This window comes from Podarcis vaucheri, assembly GCF_965113315.1.
Source record: "Podarcis vaucheri genome assembly, chromosome: 1".
NCBI classification, from domain to species: domain Eukaryota; kingdom Metazoa; phylum Chordata; class Lepidosauria; order Squamata; family Lacertidae; genus Podarcis; species Podarcis vaucheri.
This window is the reverse complement of record NC_138759.1, coordinates 87,396,021-87,420,767: the sequence shown is the minus strand read 5'-3', so window position 1 is coordinate 87,420,767 and position 24,747 is coordinate 87,396,021. Positions and strand designations below refer to the sequence as shown.

General features: G+C 47.9%; 1 protein-coding gene across 2 annotated transcripts in view; it reads left to right on the top strand.

The window, feature by feature from the left end:
• Positions 1-976: 976 nt before the first annotated feature.
• Positions 977-24,747, top strand: part of ASIC4 (acid sensing ion channel subunit family member 4) — a 210,948-nt gene continuing 187,177 nt past the window's right edge. For both annotated transcript variants that reach the window (XM_082237284.1, XM_082237286.1), the window contains exon 1: positions 977-1,624. In XM_082237284.1, coding sequence (XP_082093410.1) covers positions 992-1,624 — 633 coding nt within the window. In that variant the 5' untranslated portion in view covers positions 977-991. The remainder of the gene's footprint in view (positions 1,625-24,747) is intronic.

The window sequence follows — 24,747 nt, the reverse complement described above, 5'->3', positions numbered from 1 at the left end:
TCCCTCTGACACACTGGAACCTCCCCCTCCCTCGCTGCGTTCTGGTGGGGAGGCTGGCCCTGATTCCCAGCTGCCGCTTTGGGGTCCCCTGCTGGCCCCCCGCTCCTGACACTTTCCCCCCGTGGCTCCCCTTGCCCTTACCACAGGCTCCCCTTTCTGGGAATCCTCTGATTCGCTGGAGAGACTCATGGAATCCCCTGCGTCATTGCTATCCTCTTCCTCGCTCTCCTGGGATTCCTCTCCATCGCTCTCCATTTCCTGCCTTCCCTGTGCCTCTGTCCCTGTACCCCTGACATTTGTGTTGTAGCTGATTGACAGCCAGTGCAATCATTTCAGTTGCAGCACAACATGGTGGCGACATTCTGCCCCATGAGCTGCTGCATTTTGCCTGCAGGCCCACCTTGGTTGGTTGGTCCCAACTCCTTCCTGATTATGGGCATATGGCCCAGGAGGCCATTACCTTTCCCCCTTCCAACTCAAGTATTTATTTTCCATTATACACAACCACACTGAAAGAAGCAGAACGACCTAGCCCTCCATTCTCCCTGCTGGACTGTTCTTCAAGGGCTGGATATGCTTGCTTACCTGCCCTGTTCACTAAGTGCTGGAGTGAATCAATGATGCCTCAGGCTAATTAGCAGCCCCAGTCCCAGGAGACAGAGATGGACTCAGCCTGCGGTTTGCGAGGGACGCATTTGCTCCCCCTCATCTGGCACAGGCTCTTCCGGGATCCGGCAGTGCTAATTGCCCTGGATGAACATGTTTACTGTCTTTCAGCTCCCAGGAGGGGCCCTAGGCGAGGCATGAGGCCAAGCTCCTCCCCGCCCCGTGGCTGTTAATACTATGCTGCTGTAAGTGAGCCCTGTTGTTAGACAGAGAGGGCCGCTGCAACACTCACCAGCCCATCCAAACTCCAGAGCCTTCTGATTGTTAACTGCATGCCTTTGAGGGGCTTGTACCTATCCTTTATTTTCAAGAGGCCACTGCAAGTATGCCAGGGCCTACATGGACAGAGGAGATACCCTCCTGGCACAGTTGCTCCCCTCTGCCCAAAGCAGTCCGGCATACTGAGGAGGTTTCCCATGTGGTGCACCCACCCACTTCTGCCCCCAGCCTGGAAGCGTTTGCCAGGAGTTCAACGCTCCATGGCATCAGCCACATCTTCCGCCATGGGTGCAACACAGGCCGCAAATTTCTGTGGATCGTGGCCTTCCTGGGCTCCCTTGGCTTCCTCATCCACGTCTATGCAGACCGAGTGGATTTCTACTTTCAGTATCCTCACGACACCACGCTGGAAGAAGAGACCCTCCCCAGTCTGACTTTCCCAGCGATCACCATCTGCAATCTCAACCCTCTTCGCTTTTCCCAACTCTCTGGCCATGACCTCTACTGGGCTGGAGAGTACCTGGGCTTCCTGGATGGCGATGACAAGATTGCTGTGTCCAAGGGCGAGGACGGGGACATTCGGGAGGTGCTAAGTAAGAAGCTAATGCAGAGCAAGGGGGAAAGGAACCTCCCGTTCAACTTCACAGAGCTCCATGACCGCGCTGGGCACCAGATGGACCAGATGCTGGTTCTGTGCAGCTTCGGCAATGAGTCGTGCAATGCCAGTGACTTCGAAACAGTGAGTCTACCGCCACATCGCTGCTCTGCTGAGGATAGTGGGAACACCTCATGGTGCTCTGCTCATGGAATGGGTAGCATGGATTCTTAGCTAGGTTAGGGACAAGCAAATAACTGGTAATTCTGTTCCTGCTGCTAAATCAGGGCTGAGGAACCTGTGGCCTGCCCAATGTTGTCGTACAACAACAACTATCATCCCTGACCATTGGCCGTGCAAGCTGGGGCAGGTGGGAGTTGGAAGGGCCACAGCTTCCTCATCACTGTATTGAGGGGAGAATTTGATCCGCACCAAACCTTTCAAATGACTGAAATGCCATATTCAGGCCAAGCTCTTTTTTAAAAGCTCACTAGTCTCTCCTAGGCCAGCGCTCCTTTCACAAACCGGAACTAAGTTCTCTCAGTTCTCCTGTTCACCCTTGTTTGTGTGCTCTGTAGCCTGTGGCCATTGTGGGGATCAGGCACATTTCCCTATAATCGCTAGCTAATGAAACATGCCTGACTCTAGTCACTCTGAGGTTGTTTCTTTAAAGTGTTCTTCCAGTGCCAGGGGGTAATCATGCAGATCACTTCTGCCTCCATCTCCTTTTGGCTACATAGATATTGCTGTTTAGGATTTCTCTCAGAAAAGGCTTCAAAACCTCAGATTTCTACATCTCATCAGTGTCCCTGACCCTGGGCTTAGAGAGAACCTGCATTACTTTTCTCATCTCACTGGGAAACAATATTTGATGCTGCAAGTCATTCTTTGGGTAGGGGGTTGCGAAGAGTTGTTCTAGTATGACAATGAATCGGAACATTCTTGGATCCTGGTTTTGTTCACAGTGATAGGTAATAACAGCAGAGTGGCAGGGAGTGGGGTTTGTGTTTGGTTTTCAGTAGTGGGCTTTGCAGTAGTGGGAAGAACAGACTGCTTTGGCTGGGATGAGCCAAGGGTCCTGTGTGTTGATGTGGGAAGAAACTTCATGGCATGCTTAGATACTCCAGGCTATACACTGTGAGCAAAGTCTTTTTTCAGAGTTTGGGCCCACAGATTGTGGGAAACCACTTCCTTTCATCCTAGCGAAACAATTAGTGTTTTTAATATTCTGTTGGGAGCCACCCAGAGTCACTGGGGAAACCCAGCCAGATGTGCAGGGTATAAATAATAAATTACTATTATTATTATTATATTATTATTAACTAAATCTGAAAGGGTTCAAACTCATTTGGGATCCTAAAACTGAGAATCTTCAGCTGCATGACTTTGCAAGAGATCTAGGGAAGGGGATAACTGTGCTTCATGCCCTAGCATCAGCCTTCCAGCTACTAAGACAAGGGGTGGGGAACCTTTTTTCAGCTTAATGGCCACATTTAGGGGTATGATTTGCTGGCGATGCAAAGGACCAGAGTAAAAAAATGGGCAGAACAATACATATGACTTACTTTTGGACAGTAGACTATGGCTGTGTACACCCTATGCCTTAAAAACACATGCAAACTACGTTTCACCCCTCAAAGAATTCTGGGCACTGTAGTTTACTGCTTACCAGCCAAAGTGGCAGGAAAAAGGCAATATTATTCAAGCAATATTATTATTGCTGAGCCACCCGCTCCAGAAAGAAGGGCAAGAAGCCCAAGGAAGTAGTCCTGGGTGTGATGGATCTCCTTGCCTTGTCCGCCTCTTCTGCCTGGGTTGGCCCTGGGAGCTCCTCATTGCCACCTGTGTTCTATCCCTTAGTGTTGACACTGGAGCAAGGATGTGTCTGTGCTCCTTTGGATAAATGGTAGGTGTCTGCCTCCTGCTATCTTCCTTCCCATTTGGATGAGACTCCCCCCCCCATAAAATGGAATTAAGTTCTCCCCCCCTTAAAATGGAATTAAGTGTTCTCTCTCTCTCTCTCTCTCTCTCTCTCTGTGTGTGTGTGTGTGTGTGTGTGTGAAGAAGGACTTGATCTGGCCCTGCAGGCAGCCACAGCCTGCTGCAAAACAGCCGTTTCATTATCTCTGCTTGCAAAATCAAGAATGCTTTGGAAGGTGCAAATCTTCACCAGCATCGCCAGCCCCCTTCCCAGCTTCCTGCCAATCAGCACTCCAGGTCAGTTAGGCACCACTGGTATGGATTGTGGCATAGCCTCCTTGGCCATTTCTATTGCACACCCCTTCATTTTGGGTTTGGTGTATATAGATACACCTTTAAAATGGGTTCACACTTTTTTCTTCCGTTACAACATAGTTAGTAGATGTGCTTAGCTAATCAAATGAAAGCCTCTGATGTCTGTCTTGTGCTAACCCCCAGTCTTCAGGTGCATGTTCTGCTTTTTTTCTTTAAAGCACAGCATGAACATTTAGTCAGGGAAACAAATTTTTGTCATTTTGCTGTTTGTTTGTTTGTTTGTTTGTTTGTTTCTAAGGAAAAATCAATTTTAAAAAGAGTTTCAAAGCTGTTTCAGGGAGGAGGGGCAGTGGGTTTGTGACATCACAGGGCCAACCAATCCACTCTGTTCACGGCCAGATTCTTCTGAAAAGTGGCTGAGATCAATCCGAGTCAAGGAAATGTACTTTTATATTACACAATATGATATGCAAACTTCCACAGCAAGTTGACCACTCAAATATGCAGTTTTTGAGTTGGATGTGGATACCGGCTGGGTCAGATTGAGATAGCACCAGATTGCCCTGGGCCAGCCCACCCAGGTCAATCCAGGGCTGTCAGAAGATGGAACAGCTGGGCAGGGGGAGGGAGGAAGTAGAGGAAGGCAGCCTCTACAGTTTTAAAGAACAACATGGGGCTGTTTGCAAAAGGGCTTTTAAAAAGCTCCACACTGTGCCTTGGCTGTGCATGGCTGTTCTCAGCAAGGGAACACACACACAACCCTAAAGTTCGACTATCTGCTTATATCCTTCTTGCAAAGTACTGAAGGGTAAGAGACATTCTTAAGGGCAGGTATAGGATGTGGTTCTGCATATTCTATCTGCATATAGAATGGAACATCGTCTATCCTGACACTGGGCGCAGTTGGGCTAAGGTGTGGTTGTGACTGTTTTGTGTGAACGTGTCTTTAAATGGTACATCCGAGTTGCCTCTTTTCTAGACATCAGAGTGCAGTGGTTCTTCTTCGTCAGGGTAACTTTGTGAGCTACAAATCAGGGGCTTGAACACTTGGCAAATGGCAGGGAGCTGGCAGAGCTTAGGAGGGCCTGGTGACATGGGTGCATATCAATGTGGCCAACTAAGTGTTGGAAATGTTAGGATGCAACTCAGCTTGTTGAGGGATTTGCATGGGATTGAAGCAGGAAGAAAAGGGATTCTCTGAGATTCCTAAATTGCCTTACTGTCCTTTTATCTCTATGCTGAGAGCCAGTGTGGTGTAGTGGTTAAGAGCGGTAGATTCGTAATCTGGGTAACCGGGTTCGCGTCTCTGCTCCTCCACATGCAGCTGCTGGGTGACCTTGGGCCAGTCACACTTCTTTGAAGTCTCTCAGCCCCACTCACCTCACAGAGTGTTTGTTGTGGGGGAGGAAGGGAAAGGAGATTGTTGGCCGCTTTGAGACTCCTGAAGGGGAGTGAAAGGCGGGATATCAAATCCAAATTCAAATTCTTCTTCTTCTTCTTCTTCTTCTTCTTCTTCTTCTTCTTCTTCTTCTTCTTCTTCTTCCTTGATGCTAGACTGATATTCTCAGGTTGCAGCACTTGCTTCCTGCCTCTCTTACTCTTCTCTCTCTGACTTTCTTGGAGAGAGGTCATCTTGCGATGTATCTCTGCTGAGTGCAAGGACCAAGCAGGACTCCATTGCATCTCAAACTTAGCTGTAACTAATAACTCTTTTCTATTCTAGTATGCATATCCTGTAATAAACCTAAGCTTTCTTATTTTCCCTACCAACTGTCTCTAAGTGTGTGATTGCAACTAAAGCAAGCCTCCTCTGCCAGCAAGGATTCAATACACAGACAGCTTTCAAGCTGTGTGCTAACTCTGCAAAGTAATTCAGCAGTGAGGGCAGGCAGAAATCTTATCTTCCCTCACTCCCCCCCCCCAGCTTTTCTCTTAAAGGGCTAATTTGGGGCTGGTACAGCACTTTCAACTGCATGGGGATTTTTTTTACCCCTAAACAGCACAGGCATGTTATTTCCCCTCCTCTGCAGTCCATTCTACACTTTGCCTGAATTTAGGGCTGTTTTTTCTATATACTGACCCATTCGTATCGAAATTTGGATCTCATTCAGGTATGGGTTTAAGCTGGGTTTGAAGGGTTAAGCTGGAATGGAAGCTTTGGTCACTTTTCTCTGTGAAGGGAGCTCTTGCTCCTCAGACTTCACGGCAAAGCTGCAATGACTGTGAGCTTTCCTTGGGGCCGTGATCTAGGTCATCAAGTCCAGGATCTTGCACCTTTAAGAATGCCCCCAGCTCTGGCTTTCCTTCATCACACAGATCATGGGGTGGGGTGTGGGTGTGCGCAGTGTGCATGCATGAGAGCCCTGTTTCCCAGGTTCTGGGAAAGACATATGGCAAGACTCGCTGCTGGGCAGTGGAGACAGCGGCTGCTGCAAGCCGAAACTCAGAGCCCTTGTGGCTGGTGGCTGCTGTGTGCTCAGTGGCTCGGAGCTATGCACAGGAAGAGCCTTAATTCAGTGTGACGGCTCCACTCATTGCGATAATGAGAACAAAGTGAGGCTGCCGTGTGGTACAGTGCGCAGGTGTCAGCCGGCTGGCGCTCATCGCATCCCAGCGCTTCAGAGGCAAAGCAAAGGCTGTGGTGTGTGCAAGGGGCGATCAGCAGTTATTTTGGGCAATCAGCATCTAAGGCAGGAATCATCCTCTGAAAAACAATTGGTCTTTAAGCCAGGAGGACCCCGGGATAACATCACCAGCTATAATGTTTTCCTAAGGGCTCAGCTACAAGGAATCTGGTGTGCTCAGGCTGACAGGCATGATTCAGCTGGCACTGACTCTGAGTCCTGGCACAAAAGGGAACAGTGCCATCAGACCCCTGACGCACAGCATACCCCATGTTGCCACTTCAGCACTGACCCAGATGGAACCCCTCAGCACGTCGCAAACCTGTTGATGCCACATCCATATTCACGCATGCAGGTGCAGCCTTTCTCACAGCATTAGTCCAGGAACATTTCCGGGATGGAGCCGCAGAGAACCTGCCAGCTTGATGGTGCTACTGCCAAATATGAAAGAAAAGGGCACTGCCAGTCTGTTGTTGCCAAGTCTGACTTGGTGGGACACACATCAGAAGGTGGAAATTGGGGGGGGGGGGGATGAACATGAAAGTGTCCTTATGAACTTACAGTGTCTGTGGAAAGAAACACTTGATTATACATCTTGCTGCCAGGAATGGTGTATTTTCATGTCAGCCCCTCTCCTGCCCCCTTTGCCACACAACCAGGCACCTGTCAGGCTGCTAGGAAAGTGACCCTCTTCCCTTCACCACGGGCTTCCCAGAGAAGCTACCAGGGCAGGAGGAAAAAGGAGGAAGGGCCCCTGCTCAAAGTGCGTAATAACTGAGAAAGGAGTCCCACATCCTGCCCCCTCCTCTGCCTGCCTTTCCAGAGTCAATGGGGCGAGGATTATGAGCCATAAAGCTAGTGATCAATGGATGCTGATGGGAATGTTTCCGGTGAATAAAGCTGGCACCTGAGAGAAAGGAATGGCTCTGTTTCTCTCTCTCTCTCTCTCTCTCTCTCTCTCTCTCTCTCTCTCTCTCTCTCACACACACACACACACACACACACACAGAGAGAGAGAGAGAGAGAGAGAGAGCACCATTTCACTAAGGGAAGGTGGAATATGGCAAGGCTGGTGGGTATTGCAGGGTTAGACCAGAGGAGGGTAGAAGCATGGAAGGCCTTTGCAGTGGAGACCTATGTCAGTGCCTGCACCTGAAGAGGGAGGAAAGAATGTAAGTAATATGATTTATCCCGCTGAGGTGCTCTGGTACCACGGGTCAAAATAAAGGTGATTGCCACACAGCATAGGAAACCTGCAACACTGAATGCAATTTGCTAAAATAGATCCCTCTGGGACATTGTGCTTGTAGTGTCTTTGGAGCAACTTCCTCATGTCCCCGGCCTGTATACTTCTGGCTAGCAGACAAAGAAGGTCTGATGTGGCAAGGGTCTGCTGTGCAGAGAAGTGTGGAGGACATGATGGGTTGTGTGTGTGGCTAATGGCTGGGTAGTTGAGGTAAACTGGTCAGCTTTGTGGAGCCTTGGCCATGTAGAAACAGGGGTCCATATATCATGGCCCACATGATCTTGAAAAACATTCCCTCCTGTTGACAGTTCAGAGGCATGATTCCACATAATCCAGTCTACAGTCTGTGACATTGCTCTGTGTAAAACTTAAGCTGAAAAAAAGTGAAGGCTTATGCCACAATAAATCTGCTATCCTTTAAGAGGGCACAAAACTCTTTGTCGGTTTGGTTCAGCTGGTGTTGAATGGGAAGCAAATCCCCAGCCACTTGGGCCTCACAGTCGTAAACGCAGTCCCTAGTTAGGGTGGTGGAGGTGATAGCAAGTCAAGCGGGAGGGCTGATTGAAGGGGGCTCTTTGAGGAAGGGTTTTATCTCAGGTTGGTGACAGTTAGATACCTTGGAGAGTGGTGACATGCTTTATGTCCTTCATAAAAGCAACAAGGGCACCTGTGTTTTTGTGTTTGTGATACCTTAAAAGCTAACAAATTTATTGTGTCAGAGGCTTTGGTAGGCCGGAGCCCATTTCAGCAGCTTCGTGAAGCACTACCTGCAGTGGACAGTTTTCATCTCTCTCTCTCTCCACACATATACGTGGGTCCAGACAGATGCGGTGGGACAGTGACATTACAGACTGAAGCTGGAAGGCCCAGCAGTGTTTGAGGGGGGTTGTCTCTTCAGAGCAAACCCAAAATGGGATCCACAAACAGAGTGAAAAGAATTAGAATAAGTAGGTGTGCCCCTACAAAGGTGGAAAGAGCCAGAGACAAAAGTGGATAGGAGAGAGCAGAAACACCTTAAGGAGTACAATCAGTTTGCATACACACCATACATTTAAAGCAACCCCCACCCCAGCTTGATAATCCTGGGAACTGTACAGAGCTACAATTCCCAGCACCCTTAACAAACTGCATTCCCCAGGATTCAGGGTGAGCTTTAAATGTATGGTGTATATGCAGCCTTGCTTCCTGTAATGGGTTGGTCAACCCCATCTTTACTGAGCTAAGGTCTGATAGTATCAAATGAACAAACAAATGCCTACTGCTTTACTGCTGGAATCCTTTCTGTTGAATTAGTGACTTTCAAGGCTCTTGCAGAATGTCCAGGAAGACTGAAGTGTTCCACAACAAATTTCCTTCATGTTTATTCAAGTCCACTCTGCCTAACAAGCTTGGTGGGCGAATGAGGCCTCTAAGCCATTGCTGACCCAGAGATTGCTCCTCTCCTCCCTCCAGTACGCAGCAAATGAACAGAAAGGAGCTGGGTGGCACTCACAAATCCCCTGAAATCCGAACACAATCTTATTAAGAACCACTTAAGAGGTATCGCAGTGAGCTGTGATTCAAGCAATCGCAGGCTCATCACCTTGACAGAGCCTGCCTTCCACACAGCCCTAATGGTGCCAGCATGGTCCAAATAGCAGCTCATTCCCAAGGCCAACTCATGCCATCAGCATTGTCTCCAGCTCCATGCAGTTGATTACAACAATCATAAAGCTCTGGGGAGAGGAAGGTGGGAGAGAGGAATGACTCAGTGATGTCTCTCTCCCCCCCCCCGCCCCAGCAGTTTTCATAGAAAAATAATTTAAGGGAGGAGAAGTTAACAGGTTGCTCACCCATTTCTGATTGTGTGAAGGGTGTGTGCTATACACTACTGGAGGAAGTTCAATTTTTTTCACTGCAAGGGCTGCATCTGTCCAAAGGCCTGTGTGGGGAAAAACATCAGTACATTGGTGCCCCGCAAGACGAATGCCTCGCAAGACAAAAAACCCGCTAGACGAAAGGGTTTTCCGTTTTTCGATGCGCTTCGCAAGACGAATTTCCCTATGGGCTTGCTTCGCAAGACGAAAACGTCTTGCAAGTCTTGCGATTTTTTTCGCTTCCCCCCCTTTTTCTAAGCCGCTAAGCCTTTAATAGCCGCTAAACTGCTAATAGCGCTAAGCCGCTAATAGGGTTGCTTCGCAAGATGAAAAAACCGCTAGACAAAGAGACTCGCGGAACGGATTATTTTCGTCTTGCGAGGCACCACTGTACTTCAGCTGCTAGGCACAGAGCTATGAATTCCTGTTGTGTGAGCATAAGTGTCACAGCATTTACGCATCTTCACTCAGGCACTGCTCAGGCATTGCTCAGTGGTGGCAGTTAGGAAATGCAGCATGCCCATTTATCTGTGCCACAACTGGCCCCTTCCGCCTTGCTTAGCAACATAGGAGCATAGGTAGCTTAGTCAGGTCAATGGTGCTGCTGTCCAAATCGCCTGGCGGGCATCAAGTTGGGGGTGGTTGCTTATACATTGGCATAGAACAGCCTTCTCTAACTTGATGATCCTCAGCTGTTTTGGACCACAGTTCCCATCAGCACCAACCAACTCCGTGATACCAACTCAGACTCAGCTAGGAGTCTGGGTGGTGTGAAGAAATCTTGGCAATGACCTGGCTGGTTTCAGAACACACAGGCACCATTCCCCTTCTTCCATACATTCTGAAGCCCCAAAATGGTGAGGAGTGGGAGGGACTTGCTTGAGAGCAGTTTGTGGCCCCATCCCGTTCCTCAGAGTGCAGGCATTTGGCACTGACATGCTCCCAACATGCCACGGTGCTTTCTCCAGAGCATGTCCAGGCTCTGACAGGTAAATACCAGGCTATTTTTAGCCGCTCCCCCTGCTGCGTGCTGCAGCTGTTCCTTTCATTCAGATGAACAGATTTACCTCAATTTCACGTCCCACTGAGGCACAAGCCTAATCTCCCTGAAATTAACCTTTCCTGCTTCCCAGAATACCTGTCCCCTGGGCCAGGCCACTTGGGATCAGGGACTAATCTCCTAGTAATGAGCCAGAACCAAAGCTGACTGTCCCTATATTCGCTGGGGCATGCCTGACAGCTCTGCCAGGGGAGTCACTTCCTTGACCATTGCTGATCCCTGGGAGAAAGAGTCACTTTTTCTAGGAGGGTACAGAGCCTCCCCAGATCATGGGTGGCTGAGGGTTTGGAGGATAACAGCAGTGGGTGGGTGTATGTGTGGATGGGTGAGGGGGAAAGTGTTGGGTAGTTGCTGTGATATTGGATCAAGCCTCAGTTCCACCCACCTTAACCCCCTGCTTTGTGCAATGCTGCAACAATGTGAACTGAACCTGAAAACTTGTTGTTGTTGTTTAGTCATTTAGTTGTGTCCGACCCTTCGTGACCCCATGGACCAGAGCACGGCAGGCACTCCTGTCTTCCACTGCCTCCCGCAGTTTGGTCAAACTCATACTGGTAGCTTCGAAAACACTGTCCAACCATCTCGTCCTCTGTCGTCCCCTTCTCCTTGTGCCCTCAATCTTTCCCAAAATCAGGGTCTTTTCCAGGGAGTCTTCTCTTCTCATGAGGTGGCCAAAGTATTGGAGCCTCAGCTTCAGGGTCTGTCCTTCCACATCTGTCTTGAAAACTGGAGGAACACAAGGGCTTTTTTGTTAATTTCTGTCCGTGAAAATGTAGTCTCCTGTCAGAAGCAGAATGGTTTTGAACCTATCAAGACTTTGCTCGCCATGCCTAGGCATTAAAGTGCCAAATATTAGGGGCAGTGTTGGTCTTCTGGCCACCACCCACCCACAGTGAACACAGAAACTGCTCCTCTGATAGCAGGGTGCAATGGTAATGACACCTCCAGGATGTGGCTAAGTATCCTTGTAACTATTTTAGGATGCTCATGAGCAATGCATTGTAATACATTCTGTAATTCAGTCTTGGAGACAGTATTATTCCACCCACTCTGCCACTGTAAGAATAGGTGGGTGACAAGTTTAGGATGACTACTTTGTGACATTTTTAGTTGGTCCTAATAAATGTAATTTTTGGATACACCCCTTATTGGGTCAACCTATTTCTTTTGTTATATCCAACTTTTTTCATTCCTTAAGCATATAGCTTAAGGCTTAAGCGTATGGCTTTATCATTCTGTAGCATATGGCTAATGTCGCTGGAGGGCACTGTGTTGATTTGAGATATATACTGTGTATATACCCCTTTTTCTGTTTTGACCCCAATGAAGCCAAGTTCTTTGTTATTTTATTTTAAATGAAATCAAAAGGTTACCAATGGGCACCCATGCTCATTTGGTCACTGGAGGACTATAAGTGGCATTCCCGTCACCAATCCATCATAGCATCAGTGATTTATTGGGACTGCGTACAGAATATGACACACTCAAGTGCTGAGAAAGGTAGGACAAGGCCTGCATGCAGCACGAAGCAAGGCTTCCATGTGAGATGTATCTATTCTCCAGAATACATCCCTTGCATCAGTCTTAGATTGGAGAGAGGCACCTCTTTCATTGTTTGGAGCTGCATAATGGTGATTTCTGGGGCTTCCAAACCTAAAGTGAAGACACGGGTGCTGGCCTTGGTGCTGGCCTTGTTTTGTTCTTCTGGTACTGTCCAAGGTTCTGAATCTCATCTCCTTTAGTGGTGCTAGCTAATCTATTTGTTAGCTATATGCATTGGATATAGGTGTATGCCCGACTTTAATGCCCAAAAGAAAACTCATGGTGGATGAGGAGGAGGAGGAGGAGGAGGAGGAGGAGGAGGAGAAGAAGAAGAAGAAGAAGAAGAAGAAGAAGAAGAAGAAGAAGAAGAAGAAGAAGAATGATTCTATGATTCTATGATTCTATGATTCTATGATTAAATACCAACATTCCATTAAAACAACCAATAAACACATCTCAGTGACCTGCAGCATACTGTAAATAAACACATCTGGCCTGCGGGAAAGCTTGCTGGAATAGGGATTTTCTAAAGCTAAAGAACACCAGAGCCCAAGGGCCTCCCCTGGAAGGAACCTCACATTTACAGTGCTGCTACATATATATCAATCTCTGACTTTTGTCTTCTGGGTTTCTGGGGGTTTTCCTGTTGTTATTCTGTCTCTCACAGCTACAAATAAACCTACCATTAAAATTATGGACTGGTCATTTCTTCGTCAGAGGGCAAACGGGCAAATTTAGCAGAGGATCGAATACTTTCCCCCCTCACTGTAGCAGTGGAGATACGATAGTCCCCTGTGACACCCCATAATGTAGCCACCAGGGGGCCAAAAGGCACTCTCCCAATACTACTCTGGATTTGGTCCTGAAAGCAGGACTGCAACCACAGTAACACAGTGTCCCTAATTCCCATTCCCCAGAGCCAGTCCAGGGGGATATCATAGTCAATGGTATCAAATGCCAATGAGAGATCAAGGAAGAGGAGCAAGTCGCATATAAGGAATTGCTTCTTGACTGACGCTGAGTCTGGAGGCATTTAAAGATTAAGACTAGCATCTTGACTCTTACCTGGAAACTGCTAGCCAGTGCAATCTCATCAGCACTGAAGTAACATATTCTCCCTGGTAGCTAGCCAGGCAGCAGTTTTTTGTACCAGCCGCAATTTCCAAACCATCTTAAAAGAGAGTCCCACAGAGAGGGCATTTCAGTAATCAATCTGAGAAGTTCTGAAGGCATGGATGACTTGGGCCATATACCCATCCTTGTGGAGAGGGGAGAGGTTGTGGTTGGCATCTCAGCTTAAGCAGGTAAAAGAGATTTGGCCCCTTTGCTTTTTAGCATAGTCCAGGATGCTGGGCCATCTCCTGGGTGCTGTATGAAGTGCTGGAGCTTGACTTTTGAATGCTGTCATGCTTCCCTACCTACTGTGCCAGCTGTGGCACTTGCTGGCTCTCTACCTCGCTGGAAGATGATGAGGTAGCAATGGATTTTTACACCAGTGTCATCACAGGGTAGGATAGATCAGGCTTCTATATCACAGAAGAGCAGCAATAATTCATTACTAGCACCTGCTCCTCAAGTCTTCAGAACTGTTTCACTCATTGAAACTTCCTCTCTCTGTATGTGATATTGGACTTTGTGTGTAGGTACAATAGATGTTCCCTGCCAGTTTATGTAGTGGCAAAGAAACTAATGTTATGAGTCAGAATCCTCTGGTTGAAATCTTGTGTCTGCCATAAACCCACCACATAATTACTTGCTGAAAAGTGCTGTCCCAGTTTGCATTCTCCACATGTAATAGGAAAATGCATCTAGGTTATCTAGATCCACTCCAGTCTGGTCTCAGGCTCAGTTTGGGCACTGAAACAGCTTTGGCCATTCTGATTGATGAACTCTATCAGGAGAAAGACAGGCAAGTGTGACTCTAGTAGTTCTCCTTGATCCCTCCTTGGCTTTTTACACCATTGACCATGGTGCTCTCCTGAAGCAACCTAGGGAAGTGGGAGTTGTAGGTTCTGTATTAGGATGATTTTTATCCTATCCACAGGATCACCACCAAAAAGTAGTACTTTGAGATTATTGTTTGGTTTCATGGCTTTAGAGCTGTGAGGTCCCACAAGGGTCCATTCTGTGTCCTATGCCATTTAGCTTGGATGTTAAAAACAGCTGAGAACTGTTGTCCAGGAGTCTGGAGCATAGTGGCATCAATATGCTGATGACATATTCCTTCTTAATCGAGAGAGGCTGTGGACCAGAGTCTGGAGGCAGTGATGAACTGGATGGGGGCTAATACAGTAAGGCTGCATCCTGATATGATCGAAGTACTGTGGGTGGGTGATTCCTGTGTTTGGGAATTAGGTGTGTGATCTGTTCTGGCAGGGGTTGCACTCCCTTTGAAAGAACAGATTCATATATTGGGAGTACTCCTGGAGTCCAGCTTGTCACTAGAATCCCACATGATTCCTGTGGCTAGGTGTTCTTATGCCCAACTTATGCTGATTTGCCAGCTATAGCCATTTGTGGGTCAGCATAGCCTGGCCGCACTTTTCCATGCCCTTGAAAACATTGGGAGGCTGCAACTGGCACAGAATTCAACTGCTGGTCTGGTAAGTGGGGCAATGTAGTTGGGGCCTGGCTTGAAAATGCTGCACTGGCTGCTTGTGAACTACTGGGCTAAATTCAAGGCATTAATACTAGCATAAAGGTAAAGGTAAAGGGACCTCTGACAGTTAAGTCCAGTTGCGAACGACTCTAGGGTTGCAGCGCTCATCTCGCTTTACAGGCCAAGGGAGCCAGCGTTTGTCCACTCCACAGACAGTTTTTCTGGGTCATGTGGCCAGCATGACTGAGCCACTTCTGGCGCAACGGAACACTGACACCAGAGCAGCAGACAGAAATGCTGTTTACCTTCCCGCCGGAGAGGTACCTATTAATCTACTTGCACTTTTTGGCGTGCTTTCGAACTGCTAGGTTGGCAGGAGCTGGGACTGAGCAACAGAAGCTCACCCTGTTGCGGGGATACGAACCGCCGACCTTTTGATCGGCAAGCCCAAGGCTCAGTGGTTTAGACCACAGCGCCACCCGCATAGTGCTAGCATATAAAGCCCTAAATGGCTTGGAACTCAAGCACCTAAAAGAGCACCTTCCCCAACATCAACCATCTCAGACTCTATGATTGCGAGGCAAATGAGGCCTCATCAGTGGTGCCCCCACTGGGGACTGCCTTTTCAGTGGTGGCTCCCCATTTGTGGAATACTCTCCCTGTTGAAGTGCACCTGTTTTTCTCATTGTTGACTTTCAGGATAAATTTTAAAACATTCCTTGTTTACTCAACACTGAAAGACACTGTGTGTGGGTTTTTTTTGGTTTTTTTGCAACCTTGAGATCACTGGTTGAGTTACTGTTGTTGAACTGTTTAAAATGTTTTAAAACTGTTTTTAGATTAATAATTTTTTTAAAAAAAAGTTTCATCACGGCTCTGTCTTCCATACTTGGCTCCTTTGGGTTTAAGGGCATGGTATAATGTATGAATGAATACAACAAATAAATAAAACTAGCCCACTTTGCAAAGCTCTTATAAGGGTCATCCAGATAATAATGCAGACGTGGCATTTTGAACACTAATGAATATGGTGTAGTGGTTAGAGTGTTGAAACTAGAGCATGGGAGACCAGAGTTCAAATCCCCATTTGGACATGAAGCTAACTTGGTTACCTTGGGCCAGTCACTGTCTCTCAACCTAGCCTACCTCAAAGGATTCTTGTGAGGAGAAAATGGGGAGAGGGAGATCCATGTATGCTACCTTGAGCTCCTTGGAGGAAAGGTGGGCTATCAGTGTAATAATAGTAATAACAATAGCAATCATAGATTATTATCACTATTACTACTTATGTTCAGCATGAAAGTTCTATCATCTTGCAATATCACTGGCATGCATTCAGCAGGGAAAGCGGCTCAGAGCCTCCCAAGAACCATAGCTCTACAAGATGTTCTCCTCTGTGTTGCTTCTCTTCCCCACCCCCCAGGCAACACCCCTCAGCTCCCCACCAGCTGGCAGCTCAGCAGAATTACCCCCATCCTTCATGCCACCCCAGGAACACAGCTGGCTGCAGAGTATTCTGGCACCCATCCATTCCTGCACCATTAATGTTCTCTTTCCTGAGTTTTCCCAGAAGCTTTCTTTCTTTCCCCCCACCCCCTGCCATTGGCAGGCTCCTGGCAACCAGAGCTGCGTGTGGGGAGGGCAGGGGAGGGGAAAAGGAGCAGGGCTTTCCCCCTTCAGCTTTAGCCACAGCAGGAAGAAGTTGCTATGCAGAGCTCCTGCCGGACACTGTTCCCAAATATAGCTGTCCTGACAGACGCTAGAGGCTAGAGCACAAAGGCCCACTTTGATCCGCTGTCAGCTGAGGCTCTTGTGGGGCTCTGTGGGTCACCTTCCTGTCACTCACATTCTGCGCAAAGAGGCAGGTGAGGCAGAGTTTAGATAGTTTGGGTTCTTCCCTCGGGGGGGGGGAGACGAGTAAGGGGTGCATGATAGAGATGTACAAAATTATGCATGGCATGGGGAAAGGGGATAGGGAGACGTTTTTCTCCCTCTCGCATAATGCTGGAACTTGGGGCCATCTTGATGTTGGGAGAGTCTGGACAAATGGAAGGACTTCTTCACACAGCACAAAGTTAAGTTGTAGAATTTGCTCCCACAGTCTCACCAGGGCAATTCTAACTGAACAAAGGAAACAATTGTCCTGTCCACCTTCCTCCAGCAGAGCAAGACACATCAGCAGCAAGGGCACCAATACTTTTAGATAGAGGCCAAGACACTAACCCCAGTGTTGTCCTGCGGCCAGATTCTTTGTTGGGCCCTGTGCCTGGAGCAGAGCTGGCTCCTTCTTCTGACATGTTAACCAACGACAAGGAGCCACTGGCCCATTTGCTGTGGCTGCTGCCAACAAGTGAGTGGACAGTCCCAGAGGCCGCCTCGTACAGGGCTGGAAATATAAAAGGCCGTGGCTAAGAGACGTATATGTCTGGCATTCTCTCCTAATCGCATTTACTTGGGAATTAGCTCGTTTCCTGAGGGCTGCAGTGGGGGCACTGTAGGGGGAGGCCATTGCTTGTGGCTTGTATGCTGACAAGGGGGTTGGCATGGCAGGCAGAGAATGCACTGAGCGATCACATTTATAATTGCAGGGATTGCTGCGAGGGGAGTGTGGCCTGTCATTACAGCAGCACTGCCAGACCATCAATAACCCACTCCCCAGGCTCATAGCACAGCCAACTTATTATTTACGCTAACATGTTCCATGCCAGCGACTGCTTGACTACCAGCACCGCTGCCCAAAAATGGTGTTATCACAAACAGCTGGCTTGGAACGTACCCTTCTCCATTCGGCACTGACTATGCATCTGGGGGTTGCTGCCCTTTTAGGTGAGGGATGCTGCTGTTTCCCATGGTGCAAATGCCTTTCTCTTCGCTTTCTTCTGCTCTTTTCTTAGCACTTTTCAAACTGTGCTCCATGCAAGTTTATCAGGACGTCTTCCATGAACAAAATAGTAATGGCAGACAAGTGGCCTCACAGAACAGGTGGCCCACCACCACCATCTTCCCCCTGCCATGCGCAGCTGCAGGGACATGTGGGTGTTTTCTAGAACACACTTTCAGTCAGTTGAGGGGACAGTGAGTCCCAGTAAGTCTCGCCAGGCCCAGCACTCTGGGCAAATTAAGTGTATGTACCAGGCTAGAACATCTCCCAGGATCCTTTGCAGTATAGAGTGCTTCTCAATGATACTTCAGCAGGCAGGCCCTATGCAAAGGGTTCTTTCTGTGTTGAAAGTCTGAAAGCAACTGTCTCACCCAGAAGGCCCTTTCTAGTAGTGTGGAATTCCTAGCTCTGCCTACAATGGAACCCTCACAAGCTCCAGCCTCCAGAATGTTGCCTTCTGTATTGGCTAACATGGAAATGGATGGAGCCATAAGGTTTTGTCTGCTGTGCTGCCACCACTCAGGCACAGCTCTCAGGCCCAAACCACAGAGCATACTCACATCTCGATTAGGGACAACAGACAACCCAAGACAACGGAAGCTCTTTGGTCTGCGGATGACCTACAAAGTGCCTGGCCATTCACTGAACCCACTCTCATTATATAGGGTTGAACCTTTTCCTTGATACCTACAGAGCAACCCCCAATTCTTCCCCTCATCACACACCACTGATCATGTTCCAAGGTGACCTTGGCTGTGACTTCCCCATCTCTCCGGTGAACATGTTTCCCCCCCTCCCCCTGTTCTATTAATAGTTTTTACCCCCTTAAATTATTGATCTGTATTTACAGCCAGAGCAAGCACCAGGCGAATGGTGCTTTGTCTGGGAATAAATCTATTTTGACACAGGAAATACTTGAGGCTGAAGTGGTGGGGGCGGAAGGGTGCATTTCAGGGACAAGGAGCATCATCAGCCAAGCTGGGAGAGGAGGGGAAAGCCCTGGGCTGGGAGCAGGGAAGTTGCGTGTTTGGATTGGGCAGCATCAGGAGACCTGAGAAGGAACTTACAGTTCAATAGCCCTGAGTATTTGGGAGGGGTGTGAGTCTATAAAAACCCTCCTTTTTCCCTCCTGATCCAGAACGTGCCCTGAGCACGCATACCCACCCACCCTTCTCACTTTCCTAGCTCCTATGTTTACATCTCCTTTCAGGAGCTAGTAGTTATTGGAACCTCCAGTGATTCCATTTCAGGACCACTGACCATTAGTGCAAGGTGCCAGAAGGAAGCAGGTTGGTCCTGGGCAGGCATGAGTCAAGTCCCAGTAATGGCAGTCAAAGGGCCCAGAAAAGCAGGTAACATAATCCAAGAAGGGCAAGAGGTCAGGTTCCAAAGGCAGCAGTGGAAGGTCTGGAGGCTGGCAGCACAAAATATGACAAGGGTCATATTTCAGAGGCAAGTGCCATAGGTCTAAATGGCCAGAGGCAGCTGATTTAGTCAGCACAGAGACTAGGATCCAAAACAGCATAAGGGAAGGGAGCAGAAACTTAGCCAGGTGAGCATTTATCTTGTGAAACAAGATATTCAGACTCGAGGAGCAACTTCTGATAATCGGCCTTTGTGGGGCCTGGTGGACAGGGATTGGCCCTTGGTGTCAGCTGACAGAACACTTTTAGGTGATGGAACCAGGACTGGTGCCTATGTGGCACCCTTAGAGCACAGTGCTTACTCTGCAAGGCACAGGGCACTTGTGGTATGGAAACCTGACTGCTGGGAGCACTATTTTGAGACCTCTTCTTTTGCTTCTCCACCAGCCAAGGCTCGTGCTTCTTGCTCCAACTCCCTTGATCCTTGGATACCAAGGGTCTCTTCAAAAACAGCACCATCTCTCCACTACTCTCTTTCCCACTTAGCACTCAAGACAAATGTCTCTCTTTACCTTTTGATTGATTAGTCATTGTAGGACTCATGGTTGGCACCACAGGGTAAGGAAAAGCTTGTGTTTGATGTTGGGAGCATTCAAGAGAGCTGAGTGTAGTCTGTATGGGCGCAGCTTTAAGTCTGGACCCATGGGCTGGATCTACATGCGTACATCTCGCCTAGATCTGAAGGCTACCTCTCCTTAGCCTCCTTTCCCAGGACATACAGAACCTCCCACTGCTTCCCACCAGAACACATTTCTGTATCTCACTCTCATTCCTTCTTCCTTTCCTTTACTCACTGCCAACTCCCAGCCTTCCATCTTACTGTCAGCAACATTGAGCCCCATTATTCCAGAGCAAATGTTCCATTCATCCATCCAGTCAACAGGTTTGCCCTGAATGTATAGCTGGCTCATTAGTTTGAGAGGGAACAGGGGAGTTTGGATGGGGTGTGTGTGTTGTATTAGCACTAAGGGCTGTTGGAAGAGCTAAGGGAGCAGCACTGAAACAGCCAAGGAAGGATTCTAGGACTTCTGCTTTGGCACCCCACCCTGGATTTGCAACCACTTTTCTTCCCTGCTGAGATCTGTCGTCCCACAACCCCCCGCCCAACACACACACACTGGAACAGCCCCAGCTTCGTCAGCCGGCCCCAGGGAAGCTGCTATCTCAGCAGCTCAGACACAGCCTGGTCTCCACATCCAGCTGCCTCCGGGAACATCTGTGTCGGGTTCACGTTGGTGAATTATTTAAAGCTTTCTCTGGTGCGGCGTAAAGATAATAAAGCCGGAAATGAAAGAATCGATAGCAAGAACTGAGGCAGAGCTGGGGACTGCTTCCCTAGTGGCTCCAGGGGGAGGTGGATTTTTTGGCAGGAGGGGAGTGACTGGACTGGCACATCCTTCTGTTTGGAGAAAACAGGAAACTCCCTCCTGCACCACACAGTGACCTCTCTCATACACAGATCTATTGAAGAGAGAGCTTCTCCTTCTACTACTCTTCATCTAAACTGCCACTAGGACGGGGAGGACAGACACGGCTTTATAAAGAGCAGTGGGGGCAGTCTGAAAGTGGTGTCACTGCCATCAGAGAAAAATATACCTTTCTTCTGTCTTGGGGTGAACTCTGGGGAGAGAGGGGGGACAGTTCTGCAGTGTTTCAGTATGAAAAGCAGAACTCCTATTGGCTAGTACCTGTGTCAGCACCAACTTATCTTAGCAAATCTAATCTTGGATCCAGAGAAGGATCTGTGTGTATATAAAATCTAGGGATGAATACGTAAAAAATGTTTTTAAGTGGACAGGCAAGACTCATAGCTGAGCCAGGATTTCTCTTTCTGGTGTGCAGATGTGTAAGGCAAACTGTGGTGCTGGAATTATACCACAGCTAGGATTCACCTTGACCCCCAGGATCACCTCACATTATGTCCATCTTCACCCTAAGAGAAGCCAGCATTATGTATCCTCATATCTTCCTGCCAGAAAGCCTTGGGTGGCAATGCTCATCCATTCCTACCATTGGGGGATTTAGGTTATTGGTGGCTATTAGCCATGATGAATATGCTCTGCCTCCATCGCTGGAGGCAATATGTCTCTGAATACCACCTTCTGGCAATTGCAAGTGGGCAGAGGGCTATTGCACTCAGGTCCTGTTTTCGGACTTCCCGTGGACATCTGATTTGCTTCTGTAAGAATTGGATACTGGACTTGATGGGCCTTTGACCTGATCCACCAGGGCTCTTGTGTTCTTATTACTACCTCACAGGCTGTGTCTGGTGCTTTTTCCAGAGCATAACCTTATTGATCTGGGCCAATGTCATGACCTGATCAACAGCCTGCAATGCCACAGAAGGAGGTTATGAAGGCTCTCACAGCACTAATCAGTGCTTTTGATCCCCAGCAGGCTGCTTTCCTCTGAGCCATCTAGACTTCCTTTTGCACAGCTCCAGGGCATCTTCGCAGCCAACACTCGCAGTTCCTTTGAGCTTCCGGTGCACTATTTGTGTGCATGTGTGTCAATGCTGGGTACAAGCAGCAATTTTTGACAAGACAACATATTTTTGCCAGTGTATTATATTTGTGCTACATTGGCAGGAAATGAGAAACGTGCTTTGGTGTCGTACTTGGGAACAACCACAGAAAGAGGAACTCTGGTTCAAAAGTACACAGGAACATAGGAAGCTGCCTTATAGTAAGTCAGACCAATGATCCATATAGCTCAGCACTGTTTCCAGATAGTGACTGGCAGCAGTTTCAGCCCTTCCTGGAAATACCGGGGATTGAACCTGAGACCTTCGGTATGCAAAGCAGATGCTTTAGCACTGAGCTACAGCCCTCCCCTGTAAAGTAAAACCAAGGGATAGATAAGAAGGTTCTGCAGCCTTTTCTTCTTGGGATGTATTATTCTCCCACTTGAATAGCAAGGGCCTAGGGTTTGGAATATAGCCCAGAATCAGGGCCCTGAATGTGCACCTCTAGGTTCTCCTCCTAACCAGATGCCAGAAAAGGAGACTGGAAAGGCCCTTTCTCACCGCACCATGGGAGTGGAGAGCCTGACAGGAGATGTAGTGCTCTTTCATATACACATCAAAGTAAACTGTGGATGATGAAGTAGCTCCAATTCTCATGGGTTCACGGGGCAGTGGTTCCTGGATTTCTAATGACTTTGTGTCTGGAGTTAGTGTGCAGGCAAGGTGTCCAAAAGGAAGAAAACAAATAGTATACCAGAATCAGAAAATAGTGTCAGCTACCCAGTTGAGAAGCTATCAGGTCACATGCTCCCTTTCTGGGGATGTGAGGGGGTAGTGGAGACAGATGTCAGAGCTACAAACCCACCTTTACAATAACCACCTACAGTACACTTTTCATAACAAAGAATTCCAAGCAGAAGCAACCTTCCCGTGTCAGACGCAGCACGTAGCCGACACTCCAGATGTCACTGTTGACACTCCAGATGCCACAATGGTAACTAGGCAGGTAAATCCAAATCATCATCTCTCTGAAGTCACTCAAATGAGGTCATACAGGAAAAGCATTATGTGTCTGAACAGCTTGTCACCCAGGAGTGAACTTTTCTCCTAATGTTGCTATTCTGCCTTAATGATGGGCACCGGGACTACATAGTTCTGCCCTGGAAAAGAGACAGTGGACCCAGGCTTTTCATCTCGGATAACCACCAAACCTTCCGCCACCACCTTTCCATAATACATTTTGTACACTGATAGCTCAAGGTCCACTTTCAGGCTTAGTATAATTGGTTTGTTTTGAGGGGAGGTGGGGGGGGGTCTGGTGACCAATTTGGTTTCCCGCTGACTCAACTTCCTTATTGCATTTGTTCCTCCCCCCTCCAAAAATAAAATCTGAATTCCCTTCCCTGGAAGAAATCCCCTGTTGAGTTGCTTCACCCCTAAACTGCTTCCCAAGGAATCCTGGAAACTAGTTTGTTAATGGTGCTGAGAGTTGTTAGGGGACTCCTCACAGAGCTACAGTATACAAAGTGGTATAAGAGTGCTTGAAATGGATGGGGTGGAATTCAGTGACACACACTTCATTCCATCTGCCCCAATGGGAACCATTCACCACTGGTAGCTTGCTTGCCAAAAAATAGGAACAGCACACAGTGAGCTGCTGGGTGACCTGTGTTCCTTGCTGCAGCCTGCCTTCTGCCTGCTCCTGGGTTTTCTCCCTCCTTCCTGTGAATGGGGTATGGCAGGCAGTGAACAGGTGGGGTGAGGGGCTGGAGGGAGAGGAGGCTCCACCTCTTGCTGTTGGTCGCAGTTCCATCTGGCAGGAGATGTAAAATCCTCATAAATATTATAATTTAATTATCGCTATGAAGGCTGCCTGGGATCTAACAACTGGGAGGAGGGGAGGCTGCAGGACTTCACTACTCCCAAAAATGATAAGGGGAAAGGAGGCAGGGCGCTTCAGAATTTTGTGTTATCAAAAATAGTGTGTGACACCCTTCAGTTCTTCCCTCTGTTCCTCCCTCTCCCATCCAATAAACCTCCTCCCTCAAAGTCCAGGTTGCAAGAGCACTGAATATCAAAAAGGCATTGCTGGTTCTGCTGCTCTTTAATCTGCCAATGATCAACGCTTCTATTGAACATCCGGGAGTTGTGGTAAAACTAAAAATCTAAGTATATCGATGAAATGTTTTGGATTCAAAGTAGAAACAAGTGAGCTAAAAGGAGACAGAGATGGTTACACAGACAACTGCAATGTAACAATGCCGTCTTTGGCCGACACTTCTGCTTTCCTATGGAGCATCCAGATGACCTGGTTATTGAGCATTAGTCTTGATTTGTTTGCAGGGAGATTCAGCGATGTTGACTATTTAATGAGCATTCATTTTGGTTTGTTTGCAGGGAGGCTAGATGGCTTTGTGTCAAAACAAGTATTATCCTGCCCTTTCCAGCACATTTCCCCATCACCTTCCTTATCATGAAAACATGTGCTTTTGTACACTTTTGTTAAGACACGAGCACATTTAAAACTATCTTGAAGTTTCCCATCCACACAATTGGTGGTGCTTGATGGAATGCATTCTTGTTGTGTATTGTTGCCCCTTCCCTTCAGTTACTACTTCCCAGCCTTCCAGAAGGCCCAGAAACCTGAGATCCATTGTGGGCATGCAAATAGGTATACTTGTTTACCTCTGTACACAGACTTTATTTTTTTAAAATGTTCTGTCCCTAGATTAGTGCAATACTGAGCTTTCACCAAAGTTCCACACATGTTTCACAGTAGACAAATCTGCTGGATCTACACAAAACCTATTTTTGCATCATGCTTGGTACTGCTAAGTGGAGAGCCAGCACCTCATTGAGGACCATCTCACCAGTGTAAAGAACGGCTGGGCAGTTGGAAGGCATGGGCACCTCCAATCTTCAGATTCCCCCCACCAGCACAGAAAGCCACAGTTCAGCTTGGAGAAGAACATAAACAGTATGTTTCACACATAAGCACACATGGCAAGGCAGGATGGGGAGAATGATTTGGGGGAGAGGAATTTGGAGATGTGTTTTTCTTTTTCCATGCCTTAACCTCCTTATGTACCTGCAAGGGCCAATTTTAGTTTTGGATTTAATACAGCTGTTTAGTGCAAGAGCAATTCCACACAAAACAGTTAGTTGTTTTAAAAAATTAAAAAAGATTTCTGTGAACATGCCTTAAGCAACAACTGGTGGAAATAGGCAAGCTGCATCCTTTCCTGGATGGGTTGAGCTCAGACGACAAGTAAATGGAGTAGGGGATACAGTGCTTGATGGCACCCAGCAAAACATTGACATGCAAAAAAACCCCCA